Source organism: Meles meles, chromosome 13 (genome assembly GCF_922984935.1).
Source record: "Meles meles chromosome 13, mMelMel3.1 paternal haplotype, whole genome shotgun sequence".
NCBI classification, from domain to species: Eukaryota; Metazoa; Chordata; class Mammalia; order Carnivora; family Mustelidae; genus Meles; species Meles meles.
The window spans coordinates 87,410,794-87,428,145 of record NC_060078.1 but is presented as its reverse complement, the minus strand read 5'-3'; the positions used below and the strand labels follow the sequence as shown (position 1 = coordinate 87,428,145).

The 17,352-nt window shown below is 65.8% G+C and overlaps 2 protein-coding genes across 3 annotated transcripts in view; both read right to left on the bottom strand.

The window, feature by feature from the left end:
• UTF1 (undifferentiated embryonic cell transcription factor 1) lies at positions 1–1,228 on the bottom strand. The gene is made up of 2 exons (XM_046026398.1): positions 652–1,228; positions 1–488 (listed from the first exon to the last, which is right to left on the bottom strand). The coding sequence occupies exons 1-2, from the start codon at positions 1,226–1,228 to the stop codon at positions 1–3; spliced, it is 1,065 nt and encodes a 354-aa protein (XP_045882354.1).
• Positions 1,229–1,849: 621 nt separating this feature from the next.
• Positions 1,850–17,352, bottom strand: part of KNDC1 (kinase non-catalytic C-lobe domain containing 1) — a 62,145-nt gene continuing 46,642 nt past the window's right edge. The window contains exons 22-31 of one of the 2 annotated variants that reach the window (XM_046027432.1): positions 16,226–16,339; positions 15,208–15,355; positions 14,914–15,093; positions 14,156–14,371; positions 13,543–13,625; positions 13,124–13,274; positions 9,560–9,682; positions 9,414–9,473; positions 8,505–8,662; positions 1,850–1,945 (exon numbers count right to left, since the gene is read on the bottom strand). In XM_046027432.1, coding sequence (XP_045883388.1) covers positions 1,897–1,945; positions 8,505–8,662; positions 9,414–9,473; positions 9,560–9,682; positions 13,124–13,274; positions 13,543–13,625; positions 14,156–14,371; positions 14,914–15,093; positions 15,208–15,355; positions 16,226–16,339 — 1,282 coding nt within the window. In that variant the 3' untranslated portion in view covers positions 1,850–1,896. Of the gene's footprint in view, positions 1,946–5,009; positions 6,987–8,504; positions 8,663–9,413; positions 9,474–9,559; positions 9,683–13,123; positions 13,275–13,542; positions 13,626–14,155; positions 14,372–14,913; positions 15,094–15,207; positions 15,356–16,225; positions 16,340–17,352 lie in introns of those variants that run through there. The other variant, XM_046027433.1, reaches the window with a different exon arrangement.

The following is a 17,352-nucleotide window of genomic DNA, read 5'->3' as shown; positions in this document are numbered from 1 at the left end:
TCACTCTCGGGGGTCGGCTAGGACCCCTCGCTCGGCCGCGGCGCTGCCTAAGATGAAGCCCACGGCCAAGGACACGGTCTGGTCGAAGGAGCCGCGCAGCTGCTCCACGTGCTGGTTCAGGGTCAGCAGCTGGTCCCGCAGGGGGCCTAGGATGGCCACGATGTCGCCCAGGTGGCCCAGGGTCTGCAGAAGGGCGGCGTTCAGCGACGGGGGCGCGGACTGCGGGGGCGCGTGGTCCTCCGGGCGGCTGGGCGGCGAGTCTGGGTCCTCCCGGGCGGGGTCCAGGACCGGCGGCGGCGGGGATCCCGGAGCGCGGAAAGGCGCGCGGTGGTCCTCGGGCCGGCCCGGCGCGGGGCCTGCCGTGGAGAGCGCCGTCGGGGAGCCGGGAGCTCGAGGGGCGTCCGCAGACTTGGGCGGGGTCGGGCTGAACCTGAGCGTCCAGGCCCGGTCCGCGTCGGGGCCGCGCGTGGCCGGCGGCGGCAGGACGTCTGGAACGCGGCGGCACCGTCGGGCCGGGGTCTCGAGGCGCGCCCGCCGCCACCCTCACGCCCCGGAGCCCCCGACCCCCATTCCTCCCCTCCCCCCACCGGCCGGCGCGCCAGGCACCCCCTCCCCCCGGCCCTCTCCGCTCCCGGGGCCCCGCCCGCTTACCTGGCTCGGCGGGCGAGAGGGGCGCGGCGGGGGCCGGGCGGCGTCCGCGCGGGGGGCGCCCGGGCCCCGGGGAGCGGCGGCGGCCGCCGCGTCGGTGTCCGTTGTCGCCCAGCAGCCCCATGAGCTCGCGGATCTGCGCGTCGAAGGGCCCGGGCGGCTGGCCCTGCGCGTCGCGGAGCTTGTCCTTGAGGAACTTGTAGCGGCGGCGGCACTGCGCGGGGGTGCGCCGCACCTGCTGGCGGGCCAGCGCGGCCGACACGCGGCGGTAGGTGGGCAGCGCCTGGCGGCGGTCCAGCAGCAGCGCGCGCCACACGGCCGGCTGCAGCAGCGTGCCCAGCAGCAGCTCCGTCTCGCGGGCGCTCCAGGGCGTGCGCTGCGCCGAGCCCGGGGACACGGGCGACCCGGGGAGGCCGGGGGACCCGGGGGACGCGGACGCCGCCAGCGCGCCGGGGGAGGCGGGCCGCCCCGGCGGGGTTCCCGGCGCGCCCCCGGCCGGCCGCGGCTCGGGGTCCGGGCTGGCTGGCGATGCCGGCGCGGGGGGCGCGGGCGGGGGCGGCCGCCGCGGCCGGAGCAACATCCCGGGGCCGGCGGAGCTCGCGGGGTCGCAGCGGCGGCCGGAGAGAAGCCGCCCACACGCGCTCCGAGGGTGCGAGCTCGCTGGAGAGGGAGCGGGAGCCGGAGCCCGCGCGGGTCTACGCCGCCCGCCCCCGCGCGCCCCGCCCCGCCCCGCCCCGCCCCCGCTGTCCGCCGACTTCAACTTGGGCCGGCCGGGGCCCTGACCCGGGACGACCTGCTAAACCTCAGGGCGGCCCTTTTCAAACTCTGGCTCCGAGGCGCAAAGGGATACGGCCGCTCGCCTCAGGCGCGCAAGGGTCGATCGGTTTTTACGCATGTGCCGTGCCCTTTCACCGCCCCGAGAGCGAGCGGTGGAACATTCCAGCTCCGGGAGGCGCCCCCGCGCCCCTCCCTTTTGCCTTAGGCGCGTCCGGGCCTGCGGTTCGCGGAGGCGGAGGTGTGCGGGCCCCGCCCCCACGTGCGGTGGTGCCCGAGTGCGCGCGGGAGGTGTGGTCGCCGCTGCGTGCCGCCCGCTGAGGGTCGTCCCCGCGGACTTACGACCGGTGTTCCGGCCCGGGGTCCTCACTCACACGCACGCTTCGGAGGAAACACGAATTTATTCTGATGAAGAGCAGCTACGGCTCACGTCGTGACTCGCAGAAGGTTGAGCCTTGCCCCCTGCGATTAGGGTTAGGGTGGTGCCCAGCATCCTGGTTCTGTTCGACGTTGTTCTAGAAGTCTAGCCAGAGCAATAAGACAAGAAAAAGGAGTAAGGTTTATAAAGATTGGAAAGGAAGAAGTGAAAACATCGTTATTTGCAGGTGATATGATTGTAAACATGGAAAATACGAAACAATCTGCAAAGCACATTGTTAGAATTAGTCAATGAATTTAGCACGGTCGTCGAATACAGCAGTAAACAAAACTTGCTTGTATTTTGCGTACTAGGCCTAGCAGTCTTAGTCTGGGACAGTTTTAGATTTACAGGTGGGGAGGAGGCGTCCCTTACAATGAGCGTCCCTTGGGACCACGGCACCTTTGTCAAGCTGAGAAGCTCGTGGGCACGGCACCATCGGCTGAGCCGCAGACTGCATTTGGGTTTTTCCAGGGTTCCCCGGGTTTCGCAGACATGTCCTTCCTGCCCCAGACCTGGTCTTGGGTACTGCTCTGCGTTTGGTCGTCCTGCCTCCTTTGTCCCCTCCGGCCCCGGGCAGCAGCTCACTCTTCTTCCGCGTTCTTGACACCTCCAGGACACTGTTAGGTGCTTTACGGGTGTCCCTCTAGTTGGGTTTGTCAGGTGCCTTCTCATGATTAGCCCGGGGTTATGGGCTTTTGGGAAGAAGACCCAGGAGTCCAAGCAGTGCCTCTCTCCACTTCCCTCCTGCCCTGCAGCTGCGGCCAGTCACCAGGGGCGCCCCACCCCCGGGTCACCAGGCCGCACTTGGGGGGGACACGTACATGTGTTGTTCGGGAATCTCCTGTAATTCTTCCTGTTCAGGGGACTTGCGGGTGTTCTGTTCCTGGGGCAGTCCCGTGCTGTCACGTGTAGGGGCTCCGATCACCCCAGCTCTTTTCCCCTTTCCCTCTTGTTTTGTGTCCTTTTTTTTTTTTTTAAAGATTTTATTTATTTATTTGACAGAGAGAGAGAGACAGCGAGAGAGGGAGAAGCAGGCTTCCCACCGCTGAGCAGGGAGCCTGATGCAGGGCTCAATCCCGGGATCCTGGGATCATGACCTGAGCAGAAGACAGATGCTTAAGGACTGAGCCACACAGGTGCCCCTGTCCTTGTCCTTGTGACATGCTCTACCCCTGCCCCTGGCACATCTTTGCTTTGCGGCACTACCAGATTCTTCCATTCATCTTGGACTTTTTCCACTCCAGCCCTAAAATCAGCCATTCCGCCATTTCTCCAAAAATCTCTGGATCCTTTCTTTTGGAAAATGGGATCTGAATATCAGGTGTGCCTGACGCTTCTGGGGTGTCACTGCTCCCAAGCACTGGTTCTCCGGGGGAATAGTTCCCCTCCAGGGTCTATCTGGGCAGGTGTGGAGACATGAGTGGACACGACTTGGGGGTGCTGCTGGCATCTGGGGGTACAGATCAGAGGGGCTCCTTCTCTGACAGGAGGCTGGCAACCTCATCCGCGATGTGCTTACTTATTGACAAGCCCTCGTGCGTAGGCAAGGGAGCTTTGAGATTGCTCATCCGGACTCCAGCGAGAAGTCAGCCCACTGGCTGGAGTGTGGTCCTCTGTGGTCTTTGGCCGCACCCTTTCTCTTCAAACTAATGTTTCCCACGGTGACGTAGGTCGGCCCCCCAAAGGGTTGGCAGGTGGGTAAAGAGATGGGGCAGCCCCTGGCACCGTGTGCCCCCGAGAGCCCCCACTCCTGTAGAGCGGGCTTCAAACAGCAGTAGCAGCCCTAGGAAGCGACCCCAAACCTCCCATCTGCAGGGCACGCTGGCGGGCGGGCCCACGGACGGGGCCCCTCACACAGACCAGAAGCCCGTCCGGGAGCAGAGAGCCCACGCACCGCGCAGCACACAGCGGACGACTGAGGGTCGGCACGGAGGAAGCCGAGCGCTGGGCAGTTGCGCTGCTGATTCTGTGGCGGACCTGGGAGCCCGCGGCCGGCTGCTGGGCGTTCCCTTCTGACTGGGCGCCATTTCCCGGGCCGGGCCTGGGGCTCCACGGGCTTTCTCTAGAAGGCGGCTCTTGGGCCGGCAGGCCATATGTCGCTCTGCATCTCCGCTCAGCCCACTAGGGCTACCTGGGGCTTTCACAGCGTGGCAGTCTCGGGGGTGGTCAGACGTCGCGCATGGGGGGGCCGCCCCCAGAGCATCGGGGCACCGAGCAAGCCTCCATCTGGAGTAGGGGGACGACGTGGTGGTGGGACCTGGGACGCATGCCTCATTGGGGTCCTGAGGCGTCATGAGCTGTCAGGTCACCTAAAGGAAAGCCCACCGATTTGATTAGACTAGTGAAGTGGAGGGAGACCCTGGTCTGCGTGGCCTTCCTCACGGCTCAGGAAGGAAGAGACACCAGGGTTCAGTGACCTGAAAGTGGGTGAGGACCGAAGCCACCCACCCGCCCACCACGGGGACCCCAGAACCACCTAAAGGAGGCCGCCACTGTGCAAGAGATTTTACTCTTCTGGGACCGCCCTGGCCCGCGGAGGGCTTCCTCACTCATCACAGGGACGTCCCCAGGTGATTCTGCCTCAGAGCACACTGACCATTTAGGTCCCCAAAGTCTTTGAACCCCTGGCCTTCCACCCCTCCTTTTGCAGCGCCCCCCAGTCCCGAGCTTGTCTATCAGGACCCTTCACAGTGCGGGCCTCGAGGGAACAGCCCTGCCTTGCCCTGGGGAGGGAGGGGGCAGGCGGCCCTGCCCTTAGGCTCTGGGTGAGGTTGGTGGCCTGCTGCGGTGCGGGGCCTGCCACTGGGAACTGGCTGGGGCTGGGCAGAGTCTGGGGCAGAGGAGCTCTGGGATGGTGTGCGGTGAGGCCTTAGTGGCTCAGCTGTTTTGGGTGGTTTGCAGGTAACGTTTCCAGCAGCCACAGAACAAGTCCGCTTGCTCACAGGCCTGGGGGCTCCGGGGTTTGGTTGTGGTGGGCCCTGAGTTCAGTGAATCTGATCTGATCTGGCCTTGTCCGTGACACCCAAGGGCCTGGCTGTGGCTGGGACTTCTTGTCCCTTGGCGCCTTCGTGAGCACCTGGAGCTGTCTCTGGCCGTGAAGGAGCCCACCCTGACCCCAAAGCAAGGCTCACTTTGGAGACAGACAAAATAAGGCCCACGGAAGCCGTCGGTAGAAATGATTTTATTCAGAAATCGGTGCCGGTGACATTCGGGCGACATGCCGACGGTCGTGCTTAAGCTGAAGCCCAGTCACTTCCCCGTGAAGGAGTCGTTAGGACTGGAGTGTTTGCGCCAGACGCTGACTCAGTTTCCGGCTCAGTGACACCACCTGTGTTCAGGTCTGCGTCTGAGGACGTAGGTGTTGCTCAGTGAGACCCCAAACGTCGCACGAAGGCCAGACCCACGTCTGCACGGCTAGAGCACGGGGTCCCTCCTCTGTTCTGGACGATCTCTGGGAACCAGCCCGAGGTGGCAGACTCAGTGCCTGAGCACAAGGAGCAGCACAAGGAGCAGCCGTCCGGAGACCCCACCGGCTGCGCCGTCCGGAGACCCCACCGGCTGTGCGGTCCAGAGAATCCCTGACTCCGGAATGAGAGAGCCACCTGGGGTCTCCCAGCCATTTGCAACGTAGAGCGTTGGTGCCCGGAGGGGTGCCCAGGGTCTGAGCTCCCGGGCGCGAGGGATGCGACCGCACTGTCCTTCGCACCATCCGCCACACCGTCCTGGCCCTGGTGCCCTGGCCAAGGGCGCCTTTCACCTGCTGAGCAGAAAGACGCCCAACGCCGGCTGATGGGGAACGGAGCCCTGGGGGAAGAGCCTGGTGCCGTCCAAGCGGCAAAGGTCATTGCCGCCGCCGTGCCGACAGAGCAGGGAGCAGGTGAGCAGAGCCTGGGCGCGGGGCGGGCGGGGCTGCTGAGGTGGATGGCGTGGCCGCTAGGCCTGAGCCCAGGGCCCCTGAGGCTTGAGTCTGTGTCCTGTGCGCTTGGCTGGGAAGCAGAGCCCAGCAGGCCTTCCCCAGAGCGGTTCTAAGTGGCGGGGGGTTGGCAAGGCCGGAGGGTCCGCGGGGCCACGGGCACTGGGGGCTGCCGGCGTGGGGCTGGGTCAGGCCGAGACCCCGTCAGGCCTGCTGGGACAGGGCCTGCAAAACTCAGGTACCCCCACGTACGCTGGAATGGGGATGAGCTGAGCTGGGCCCCTAGAGGGGTCCGGAAGGGGGGTTGGGGGAGCGGGGTCTGGAGGGGACGTCTGGGGTATGCAGAAGGGTCTGGGAGAGGGCGGGGGGAGTTTGGGTCTGAGTGGGAAGGAGGAGGAGGTTGGAGTGTTGGGGGCAGGTCTGGGCATGGAGTAGGAATGTGGACCCAGGTTGGTACTTGTAGCCTCACTGGAAGGTTCTGGAAACCCCTGGAACCCTGTGGTTGGCACGGGGGTCAGAGGTCATTTTGGTCCTTGGCTGCTGAGCAGACATAAGCCAGACTCGTGAAAACAGTGCTCTGAGTCCGGGTGGGTAGGTGTGGAGTTTTGGGGGGCAGGATCCCTGGAGAGTTGGGTGAGAGCGGGTTTATAGTTGAGAAGTGTGAGTGGGTGTGTGGCTCCGGGGGTTCACTTATTCTATTTCTGTTTAATTTTTAATAGAGTTTCACACTAGCAGAAACACCCCGATCTGCGCTGGAGCCTGTCCTCTCCCGCTGAGACTGGCCCTTGAGCCTCCGCCTCCCGGTGCCCCCCGGGCACGCACCCTGCTGCCCCGGCTGAGCCCCAGCTCCTGCGCCGCGCTGTCCGGCTCCGGCTCCCTCATCTATGGCGGCAGGAGCTGCGACGCCGGGGCTTCCGGGCCTGGGACAGCAAGCAGGTGCCTCTCTTCTACCCAGGTCGGTCCTCGCTTTGGGATCCACGCCAGACCCGCTGCTCCTGTTACTGAAACGTGGCCTTCATCCTCCGTAACTTGTCCTGGATTTTCCGGGAGTGCTTCTCGCTGCTGATCGGGTGGAAGGAGGCCCTGTTGTCCGCGGCTAAAATGGAAATGTCGGCCCCACTGAAGCGTGCAATTCTTTGCTTGAGGTAGGACTGCAGCTTGGGGTCGGGCGCGAACGTGTAGGGGTTCTCCTGGAACGCGTGCACCTGGCTCACCACCTTGGCTATGTTTCTGCGTAGGGAGAAGAAGTGAGCCGTCAGTCCGCACGAGCCCGGGCTGGTCCGTTCCCGGCGTGTCCCAGGAGTATCCAACCCACGCCTCTTCCAGGGCAAACTCTGGGCCGAGTTTTCTGTATTTATTCCCAAGGCCCAACCTCATCTCAGTACTCAGGCCTGTCTGCCCGCCTGCACCCCCATCCACCCTCTGTCCATCCCTCCGTCCGTCGGTCCAGGCGGCCACTCTTCAGTCCATAAACATGTACTGAAAAGCTGTGCTGAAAAGCTTCGCACCTGGTTGGTGCGAAGGGTTCTGACAGGAACACACCCCAGCGTCAGCCCCCGGGCTCCGACGGAGGAGAGGAGCCAGACAGACGCAGGGTCACTTAGGGTGTGCTCAGGGGTCCCTGGGCACGTGTTTCTCCCCTGCTCTGTGTTCAGGGACATCAGGAGCCCCCGTCACCCAAGTATGTACACCCTGGGTACAGGCCAAGGCTGTGAGCTGGGGCCCGCCTGCCCGGAGAGCCGGAGGGACTGTGACCAGCACGCCCTTGGGCGTCATCCGAGAAAACTGGGATCACGAAGCAGACGTTGGTAGTTCTGCCCGGGGAGGCGTGGGCTGTGCAGACAGATGTTCTCCTCCTGGCTGAGGATAAAGAGACAGCCCCTCCCGTCTGAAGGTCGGCACTTTGGTCATGAAAAGGTAAACATGTGGGGCACCTGGGTGGCTCAGTCAGCGATGTGTCCGACTCCTGATTTCAGCTCCGGTCATGATCTCCGTCCAGGTCCTGAGATCGAGCCCCGCATGGGGCTCTGCGCTGGGCATGGAGCCTGCTTGGGATTCTCTCTCTCTGCCCCTCCCCGCCACCCGTCTCTCTCTCCCTCAGACAAACACAGACCTGACGTGCACCCAGACCTAAAACAGAGTGAAGAGTCGCCTCTGCCCTTGCTCCTTCTGGGTCGTGGCCTTCCCTCTGATTGTTAGTTCCCATTCTGCGACCACGACCAGTGTGCTCTGTGTCGTCTCCCAAAACACTGAGTTGGTGGCCAGAAGGAAGTGGAATCTCTGGGCTCCAGGTCCCCCGGGCTGGGCCTCCTGAGGTCTGCCCTGACCCTAAGGGGTGTGCAGCTGGACCGTGGCCTGACCGGCCTCACCAGTCTGCATGCGTGGCTGGCGCCGAGGGGTGGAAGAACAGGTGTGTCCGAGGCTGTGGGGGTGCAGGCCTCTGGAGAGAGGCTGGCCCAGGCCTGTGACATATGGGGGCCATCTCCACTGAGGCCCGGGACCCCCAGAAGAGGAGGGCTGGAGGCAGCGTGTGGTTTCCAAGACAGAGATGCACATGACCCTCTGTCCGAGGTCGCTGTGGTGGTTTTCACAAGCAGCCCCCAGTCTGCACCTCCCAGGTCCCCCGGGCCCCCAGGGGTGCCGGGCAGGGGAACCGTGGCACCTCCGGACCAGACAGAGGACTGGCTGTGGGTGCTGTGCCGATGGTGCGAGGGTCCTGTGGGGCTGTGGGGAGCAGAACCCCCTCACCTGAGCTTGCTCCACCGGTGGGCGCCGTTGGTCATGGTGAAGCCCCCGGTCTCCAGCTGCTGCACGTGCATGGCCAGGAGGCGGGCCGAGGGCAGCGTGGGCTGTGCCCGGAAGCGCCTCCCTTCCATCAGACACAGGCTGTCGCTCTTCAGGAAGACCTGGGAGCCCAGCCAGGGGCGTGGGCGGGGGGAGACGGGGGAGAGGTCAGTCTGGGGCGCTCAGCTCAGGCAGCCCCGGTTGGCGCTGGGATCGCCCCTGCAAGGAGGCTACACAGCCCTGATGTGCATCCCGTCCACACTGTACCTCGGACGAGGGGGTCGGAAGTCCGGATGTCTGAAGCTGGCAGACACCAGGGAACGTGGACGCCCCTCAGACTTCCTGCCACCAGAAATGGCAAACCTGTTTCCTAACTTACTCTCTCTGGGCTCCAGAAAATAGCCGGGTGACCCAGCTGCCCGAAGGACGCCGTGACCCAGGCGGCCCAACTTTAGGGACCTGTTTCTGGTGTCAGCTGAGGACACCACGGCCCTCCCGCCCTGCAGAGAGCGGTGTCTGGGGCAGCGGTCGGCTCCTAGGGCCTCCTCTGGGGAAACGCCAAGCCTTCCAGCGTCTCCCTGCTCGTGACCTCGGGAGGCTGCCTCCGCACTTTGAGAGAAGCAAGGAGGCCAGCGGGTCAGCTAAGCCCGGTCCGGTCCTCTGGGCATCTGTACCTGGCGCCCTGGCCCTGCAGTCTTTGCCCCGCGGGGAGACGGGCAAGACCAGGCCAACTCGGGACGGGGGTGGCGTGGGGCACCGAAGCAGGCTCTGCAGGGTGACCCCGGAGATGCGTCGAGAATGTCCGCAGGGACACAGGGGCGCAGGGGCGCAAGGGCGCAGGGGGGCAGGAACCCAGAAGCGCGGGGCCCGCACCTCCACGGCTTTCAGCTCCTCCATGACCTCCGCTATCTTCGCGGGTAGAATTCTCCAGGCCTGAAACAAAAGCGCTGGTGAGCCCCCACGGCCGCGCCAGTGCGCACGTGCCCGCCTGCAGCCCGCGGCTCCGCGTGGCGACTCACAGGGCACTGCCTCACGGCCAGGTGCTCCAGGCCTCCCAGGATCTGCATGGCGGTCGCGAAGTTCCTCTGTTCGTAGCAAGACTTCGCGATCAGCAAAAACTTGGACAGCAAATTGACCTGCAGCTGGAACCAGAGGACACGCTCAGGGTCCTCCCGCGGGACACAAGCGGGTAGACAGCCCGGGGACGCGGCAGAGTGACCCGGCGCCGGGCACCCGGGGCAGAGAGGGGCGCCCCGTGGGGGGAGCAGGCCTGGGAGCGGGGTTGCCGGGAGGCGCAGGACAGGCATGACTTGAAAACACGAACCAGGAAAGCATAAAGATGTGAAAAGACGTCGCCCTCACTGCTCCAGGGCAGAGTCACTCCCAAGACAAACCTCCCCTCGGCCGCCGGACTGACGCGGGGGAGGGGCATAGCGCCGGCTCAGTAGGGCGCGTCTGGTGCCGGTGATCTGGGGGCCCACGGGGCGAGCCGGCAGCCTCTTCTCATGTTCTGCCTGATCCACCCCTCGCGGGGTTCCAGAGCCACGGGGGTGGGCGTGGGTGGCCTCGTTTCCGCGGTTCCCCCACTGCCCGCTCCTCTGTGCTCAGTCGGCAGAGCTGGTGGGAACACCCCACGGGTTCTCTTTGCTCATGGGCACACCGTTTCAGAGCTGCCTCACCGACTGCCCGGGGCCGGACCGCCCTTCTGGTGGGGACACTGTCTGTGGGTCCCAACCGAACCCTCTTCCCCTTCCCCGGCCTGGCCTCGCCTGTGTGGTCGCAGGGACGGCCCCTCGCTCCCCGTGGTGGCCTCCCAGCTGACCGGCTTACCAGGCTCTTAAAGGATCTTGAACGACAAACTTCCATCACATCTTTTTTTTAAAAAAAATGTGGTAGAATTGCGTAATGTAAGACCTCCTCGTGAACCGTTTCTCACACAGCTCAGGAGTTTAGCTGCGCCTGCTCCTGCCCCAGCTCCCATCTCGCTGCTCTGTCAATCCGCCACGGCCAGCGCCCGAGCCCCAGCCTCCCGCTTTCCGGGGTGTGACTTCGGCTACCCCGGGGGCCTCCGAGGCTGGAGCCACGCGGTGTGTGTCTCTCTGTGACCGGTCGCCCCCCGTCCTGTCCCCCAGGCTCATGCACGCTCTAGCCTGTCAGGACTTCACTCGTTGAGGCGGGCGCGAGTCCGCAGGACAGACAGACCCTTCTTGTTCACCCATTTGCCCGCGGACAGACATCTTTGGCCGCCGTGTTCCAGCACGTGTAAGACTGTCTGATGAGACGGAACCCACCATTTTTCATCTAAAAGAAGAATCCGCGAGCTCGCCTTTACGGGCACCACCTGGGTCGTCTGATGACCGCCCTGTCGCAGTCTCTGGCTCCAAATTTGAATTTTAGCTCTTTTCTTGACCACCGTTCACAAACAAAAGTCAGTCTTCTGGATTGTTCCGACGTCACAGGAAGCAGCACAGGGCATGGGAGACGGCGGCGGGCCAGCAGGCCGCAAGCAGCTCTGTGGAAGGGCCGCGGGGCCGCTCTCTCCCCTCGGGGCGCGCCGCTCGTCTGTCGTTCTGTCCTTGCTTACAGGGACGTGGGAAGCCTTTCACGGCAGCGGACAGAGTTCTGCCCCCGTGACCCCACGAGTCCTTCCTGCCCTTCTAAGCTGGGCACCCCCTACCAGGTGTGCGTCCGTCACGGCCCCGTCGAGCGTGTGGGCCGGTGCGTGTGTCCGTGCTCCGTGCTGCCCCGCCAGGCAGGGCGCCTGCAGGCTCGGGACACAGAGCCCAGCTTCTCCCTCGGGCTGGGAGGGGACCCGTTCTCCCTCCTTCTGGGGGCTCCGGCGGAGGAGGGGAAGCGGAGGTCCGGAAGGGACCGCAGACGGCCCTTGTTCGGTTCTCCTTGGAAGGCCTCGCGAAGGCCGAGCGACGGCCCCTCTGCGGACCTGATTGCGGGAAGCTCCGTCCTGTGACCCTGCTGAGTCGTTAAACTGTCCCGCTCCCGGCACAAGCGAGGATGGGCCAGTCTGAAGCTTGGAAACTCCAAGCACGGCGTGTGCTAATGGGCTGCACGTCTGGGGTGAGCGGACGCTGGGGATGTTCGAAAAAGCAAAACCAGCTGCAGAGGCCAGTGACGCGGGAACAGACTCACCGGCGCTTTGCTGTCCGACGAGGAGTTGGCGGCTCCGAGGGCTGGGGGGCAGCCGGGGCGGAACAGCGGCGCCCCCACCCCTCAGTCCCCCGGACGCTCTGCCCAGCACCAGCACTGGGGGGGCTCGTGCTTGAGGGGACCCGGGACTGGGGCGGGGTCTGCCGTGTGGCCACTGCTGCCCGCGGCATGGTAGGGCCCCGTGTGGGCTTGTTTCACAGGAGGAGCCGGAGCCATCCCCGCCGGCCCTCCCCGTGGGCCACTTCACTGGGCGGGACTTCAGGGACGTGCCCACCACCGCCGTTGTGAGGCGTCAGGAAGCTCGGCCTCCGTGACAGGTCGTCAGTGGGTGGGAGGTGCACACGCATTAGGGACCGGGGCCCTCTGTCCCCCGGCCCTCCTGAGCGGCAGGAGCCTGGAGGGAGGTGCCGGCTCCCAGGCAGGGGACTTTCCCCCTTGGCCTGCGCAGTCCCCAGCCTGAAGCAGGTGAGTGGCCGAGGCTGAGACCCCAAGGCCCTGGAAGAGGCCCTAGTCGAGGCGCTCGGCCTCGCCAGGCTGACCTGAGTCTCACAGGCCGAGCACGCATCCCGCTTCGCCCCCAGGGGACACCACAGTGACTGAGCCGGTCCCCGCCCTTGGAGAGTCCGGGTGCGGGGGACGCCTGGGAGTCACGATTCCCAGCCCTGGGACCTGGCTCGGGTGGGAGTGTGGACGGAGCTCCCCAGGGCTACGCTGTGACTGAAGCCTGAGTGTGAGCGTGAGCGTGGGCGGGTCTGTGTGAGGACGGTATGAGTGTGGGGGTGGGGGTGCGTGTGTCCGGGAACCTGTAAGGAGATCTACGTGGTCACAGGGACTATTTAGGAGGATCTGTGTGTGTCAGAGACGACGAACGTGAAAGCAACAGTGTGTGTGCGAGAGGGAGCCCGTGTGTGAGTGTGAGGATGTTTGTGTGGGTGTGAGTGTGAGGGAGTGTGAGGGAGTGTGTGTGCGCGAGGGGGTACTTGTGAGGGGTACGTGTGTGAGGGATTGTGTGTCAGGAGTGTGAGGGAGTGAGTGTGAGGACGAGTGTGTGAGGGAGTGTGAGTGTGAGGGCACGTGAGTGAAGGGGTGTGTCTGTGGAAGGCCGTGGGCGTGAGACTCTGTGTGCACACGTGGGCAAGTCCCACCAGGGAGAGGCCGGTCACGGTGACCAGAGCCCGTGTGCATTTGCAGGCGTGAGGAGCCACGGGAGACCGGGCGTGGCGGGCGGTGCACACTGGACAGCTGGACGGCGTCTGGTGTCCGCACCCACAGAGGCTGAGACACTTTCCCCCTGGGCCTGGGCTCGGGTCTGTGGATCCCTGCGCTTGGAGAACGTGCGGCTGGGCCCTGGGAGGCACCGTGTGCCCGTGCAGCTCTGCCCTGGCCCTCCTCTGGGGGGCAGCTGCCGAGACACCCACCTTGGAGGTGTGGCTGGTCACGATTTCCGCCGCCACCCAGGTGCTGACGTCATCCGCGCTGCGCAGGAGCTGCAGCAGGTACCTGTCCTGGACGTAACTGGGCAGAAACAAGCTGCAGGTTTTGGCTGACAGAGACTCGGAGGAGCCGGCTCTGGAAGAGACCCGGGTGCCCGTCACCGCGGGGAGGTGGCGTGGAGGCGGCCCTGCCCGGTCCTGGGGCTGCGCGGTCTCTCCGGGTCCACGGGGGGCCGGCAGGATGGGCGCTGGGAAGAGGGGAGGGCCCGGCTCCGAGGCCGTTCATGACGCCGGTGTCTCCCTTTGGTCACGAGTGTCCCGAGACCCTCAGATGAAGCCCCGAGACCCTACCACCAGCCGCGCGTCCCAGGATTCGGGGGGACACCGCACGGGCGAGCACTCACCTGGGGAGGGCCGCGCTCTTGTCCGTGACGCCCAGGGCCCGTGAGTTGAGGAAGTGCACGGGATGGCACTTCTGAAACAACTCCTGCGGACACACGGACACACGTCCAGGCCTTGCCCAGGCCTCGGGCGCCAGGCGGCGCCTCCGGGGGTTCTCTCCCTGCCCGGCTGTCGCGACCCCAGGTAGGGTCCCTGGGGTCACCATCACTACTGTCTCCTGCCAAGGGACACAGGGCCCAGGATGGCGGGGGTTGGAGGGGGTGTCACGGGGGGGGGGGTGTCTGGGGGCGGGGCTGGGGGGCTGGGGGGGGAGCTGAGGAGCCCGAAGGAGGAGGCCCGCGGGGCGCCCTCCAGTGCCTGCGAGACAGGAGTGCAGGCGCGGCGGAGCAGGTGGCGGGGAGTGCTCTGTGCACCCCCACAGCCCTTCCTGGGCGCCCTCCCCGCAGCCCCTACCCGTGCTTTCGCCCGTTCCCTGCCCTGCACACGTCCCTCCTGCAAACACCTCTCCAGAGCGTCCCTCCCCGTGACGCCCCTGCGGGTGAGCTGCGTGCAGGCCCTCACCCTCCGCCCCGGGAGCACCACCCCTGCCCCGTGGCCGGCCGGAGGCCCAGTCACCTGTTGCAGCAACGTCAGCTGGCTGAAGAGCTGGTGGGTGCTGTACTCGGTCAGGAAGTAGGGCCCCTTCTCGCTGGCCTTGGCATAGGGGCCGTAGAAGTCCTCGAAGAAGCAGGGCTTGGGCAGGGCGGACGCGATGGTGTACGGGCGCTCCTTGTGCGGCTCCTTGTGCGGCAGGGCCAGCCCGTTGCCCCGGGACAGCCTCCAGGGGAAGCTCTGCAGGGCAGGCCGTGCTGAAGGGCCTCTGCGCGGCCGGTCCTGCCTGGGGGCGGCCTCTGGGGGTGGGGCGCTGGAGGGGGTGCGGGCTGGCTCCAGGTCTGCGTCCGGGACCCTTCAGGCCACCTCAGGTAGAGCCACAGAGCCAACCCCTCCGGCTGGGGCCGGGTCGGCCCCCGGAGGCCTGTCCCGACCACTCCAGCAGGTCCGCCAGGGACAGAGGCACTGAGATTTGAGGCCGTCCCCCCACATCACGGACAGGTGCCCACAGACCTAGCCCCCATCCCAGGCCATGTCCTGACAACGGTTTCTTCCACCCAGACCTCTGGCCCGAGGGCCCAAACGTTAGGTCACCTGAGCACCCGGCCTTGCGTGGGGCGAGGAAGGGAGGGCAGCGCCAACCTCGCGGGGCCAGTGCCTAGGACTGGCAACCTGGGGAGCGTGTGCGTGTTCACACATGTGTGTGGGCGTGTGCGCGCTCTCCGTGTTCTCTGAGCTCAGGCTGAGCGAGGGGAGCTGCCCTGCCTGGGAAAGGCCCCCACCTTCCGGGAGATGCCGTCTTCTGAGAGCCTCTTACAGAGGGCATTGAGAGGTCTGGCGTCGTCCTCGGCCTCCTTGGGGTCCTCCAGGTCGGTGCCGCGTGAGGAGCCCTCGGCCCGCCGGTCAGTGCCCACCTCCAGGAGGCCCAGCAGGTGCTCGGCGGAGCCGTCCAGGGGCAGGATCTGGGCAGGAGCACAAGGCGGTCACTTGCCCCCCAGACAGGGGCGGCGGCTCTCAGGGCCCGAGTGCGGCCCGTGGCGGTGCAGGGGCTGCTCGGGTGCTCTGCCCCTGGTCACCTTGGAGGAGATGAAGTCCTCCAGCCTGCCCAGGAGCCCGGAGTTCCGCGTGAAGTCCACCGCGTAGCAGTCCTCCAGCCAGGCCTGCAGGAGGCAGAAGCTCCGCTTGTAGATCTTGGTGAAGGTCGAGGTGGGGTCCTGGTGGGCCCTGCAGGCAGAGGGGGGGGCCTGAGCCGTGTGGGGGCCGCCGGCTGGCCGTGGCAGGTCTGTCTGCTGCACCGGGTACATGGCTGGCTGCAGTCGCCCTGCCGAGCACGGGGGCCTGAGTGGGGCCTGATTGGGGCCTGAGTCAGGTCTGAGCGTGGCTCTCTCTTCCTGGGCTCGTTTGCACAGTCCTCCCGTCTCAGGGGGCAGGAGAGGCAGGAGCGGCACAGCTGGGCCACAGGCTCGGTGACTGGCCCACAGGAACCTGCTGCTTCCCTCCACCCTTGCCCGGCGCCCCGTCCTGGAGCACCCGTCACCTCCTGCAGCCAGGGTCCGAGACGCCCGGGGTCTGGGAGGCAGCATGCGGACACTCGGGCAGGAGGAGGGGTGGGAGCTGGGGTTCACAGGCCGAGGTCTCTCCTGTGCGTCCCTGCCCCCAGGGAGCAAGTGCACGGGGAGTCTGGCCGTGCCACATCCCTCTAGCCTCTCCTCTGATCCCAGGATCCCACCCCCGGCTGAGGGCTGGCAGGGCCCTCCTCCCCTTTGGCTGCCCCCCTCTGGCGGGTGGGCCAGGGCGTGGCACCCCCCCAACCCTATCACTCCCTGTCCTGCCCCCACCCTCGGCCTTCCCCAAGCCTCACGGCCTCCACCAGCCACGGCCTCTCTCCGGCCACACTCCCCTCCTGCCGCCGCTGCCTCCCTTCCCTCAGGGCCCGTGTCCCCGTCCGTGTTCTTCCTTCTCCCACCCGGCTCTGCCCCCATCCTCGTCAGGGTCACTGGGGACCCTGTCACCCTTCGTGGTCACTAATGGGGCGCCATGGGGTCCACCCTGGGGCTGTGATTCCCCTTGCGGGGCCCGGGGCCCGCGGCCTACCTGGACAGGGTGCTGTTGATGCGGTCCAGGAGGAAGTGCAGGAAGTCCTGGGGTGTGCAGAAGTAGCGGAAAGTGTACAGGAACTGCTGCACGTAACCCTCCAGGAAGGCGTCGCTGGGTGCAAGGAGGCGGTCAGGTCACAGGCCTGGCCGCCGCGCATCCTCCAGCCCCGCCGGCCCAGGGCCAGGCCCCCGGCTCGCGGGTTCTCCCCACGCACGCGAGCAGCCAGTCCTCCCGCCAGACCGTCCCTGTGCTGCAGGAAAGTGGGGGAGGCCCGGCTCCCTGCAGCCTTCGTTAGCGGTTCTGCGTGAATGTGTGAGAGAGCGTGTGTGGGTGTGCATGAGTGTGAAGGCGCGTGAGTTGTGTGTGTGAGCGTGTGTCCGCGTGTGCCCATGCTGGGAGGACGGTGGGCAACGGGGCCCTTCGGGGAGGTCAAAGGTGCTGGTAACTGTAGGGACCCCAACCGTTTCTGGTGGGAGGACCTTCTTCACCGTCGGTTTTGGAGGCACCCTCACTATCTGCTTCTGGAACCTACTCAGACACCGATGCGCAGGCAGGCACCCCAGCCCCCACACTGCAACTCACTGCATTGGAAATGAGGGCAGCAATCTGTGCCCCGAAGTTCGCAGTTTCTTCAGCGCAAAACCAGGTAGTTGAGAGAATGAGGGTCCTAACCCTTCAGCGAGTGTCCCCCACCCACAGGGTGCCCCCGAGAGCCCGAGGTCAGGTGACACCATGCAGGTCAGTGACTGGGTTCCGAAACAAGGAAGGTGTGTGGGCGCTGGCCAGGCCGCCTCCCCAGCCATACCAGTGTCCAAAGAATTAGGGGGACCAGCCACCTGCGGTCACCCTGGGGCTTCTGTGGGCGGGGGGTGCTGTGGCCGGGGTCAGGCCCAGCCCGCGAGGATAAACCACAGCCTTCGCCAGTGAAGACCCTCCCGTCCTTGGACGTCCTGTGCACACACACACAGCACAGCACACGAGAGGCCTCAACACACACTCCCGTGCACACACACACACCACTCACACCTCCATGCACACACCCGTGCACACACCTCACTCCCACCCCCACACCCATGCATGTACACACACCCCACTCACAGCCCCATGCACACACAGTCATGTAC

Excerpts from the sequence above, each read along its gene's own strand:
- UTF1 (XM_046026398.1), bottom strand. The coding sequence starts at position 1,228 with ATGTTGCTCCGGCCGCGGCGGCCGCCCCCGCCCGCGCCCCCCGCGCCG. Across the intron at positions 489-651 it reads CCTCTCGCCCGCCGAGCCAG|ACGTCCTGCCGCCGCCGGCC; the intron begins GTAAGCGGGCGG and ends GCCGCGTTCCAG.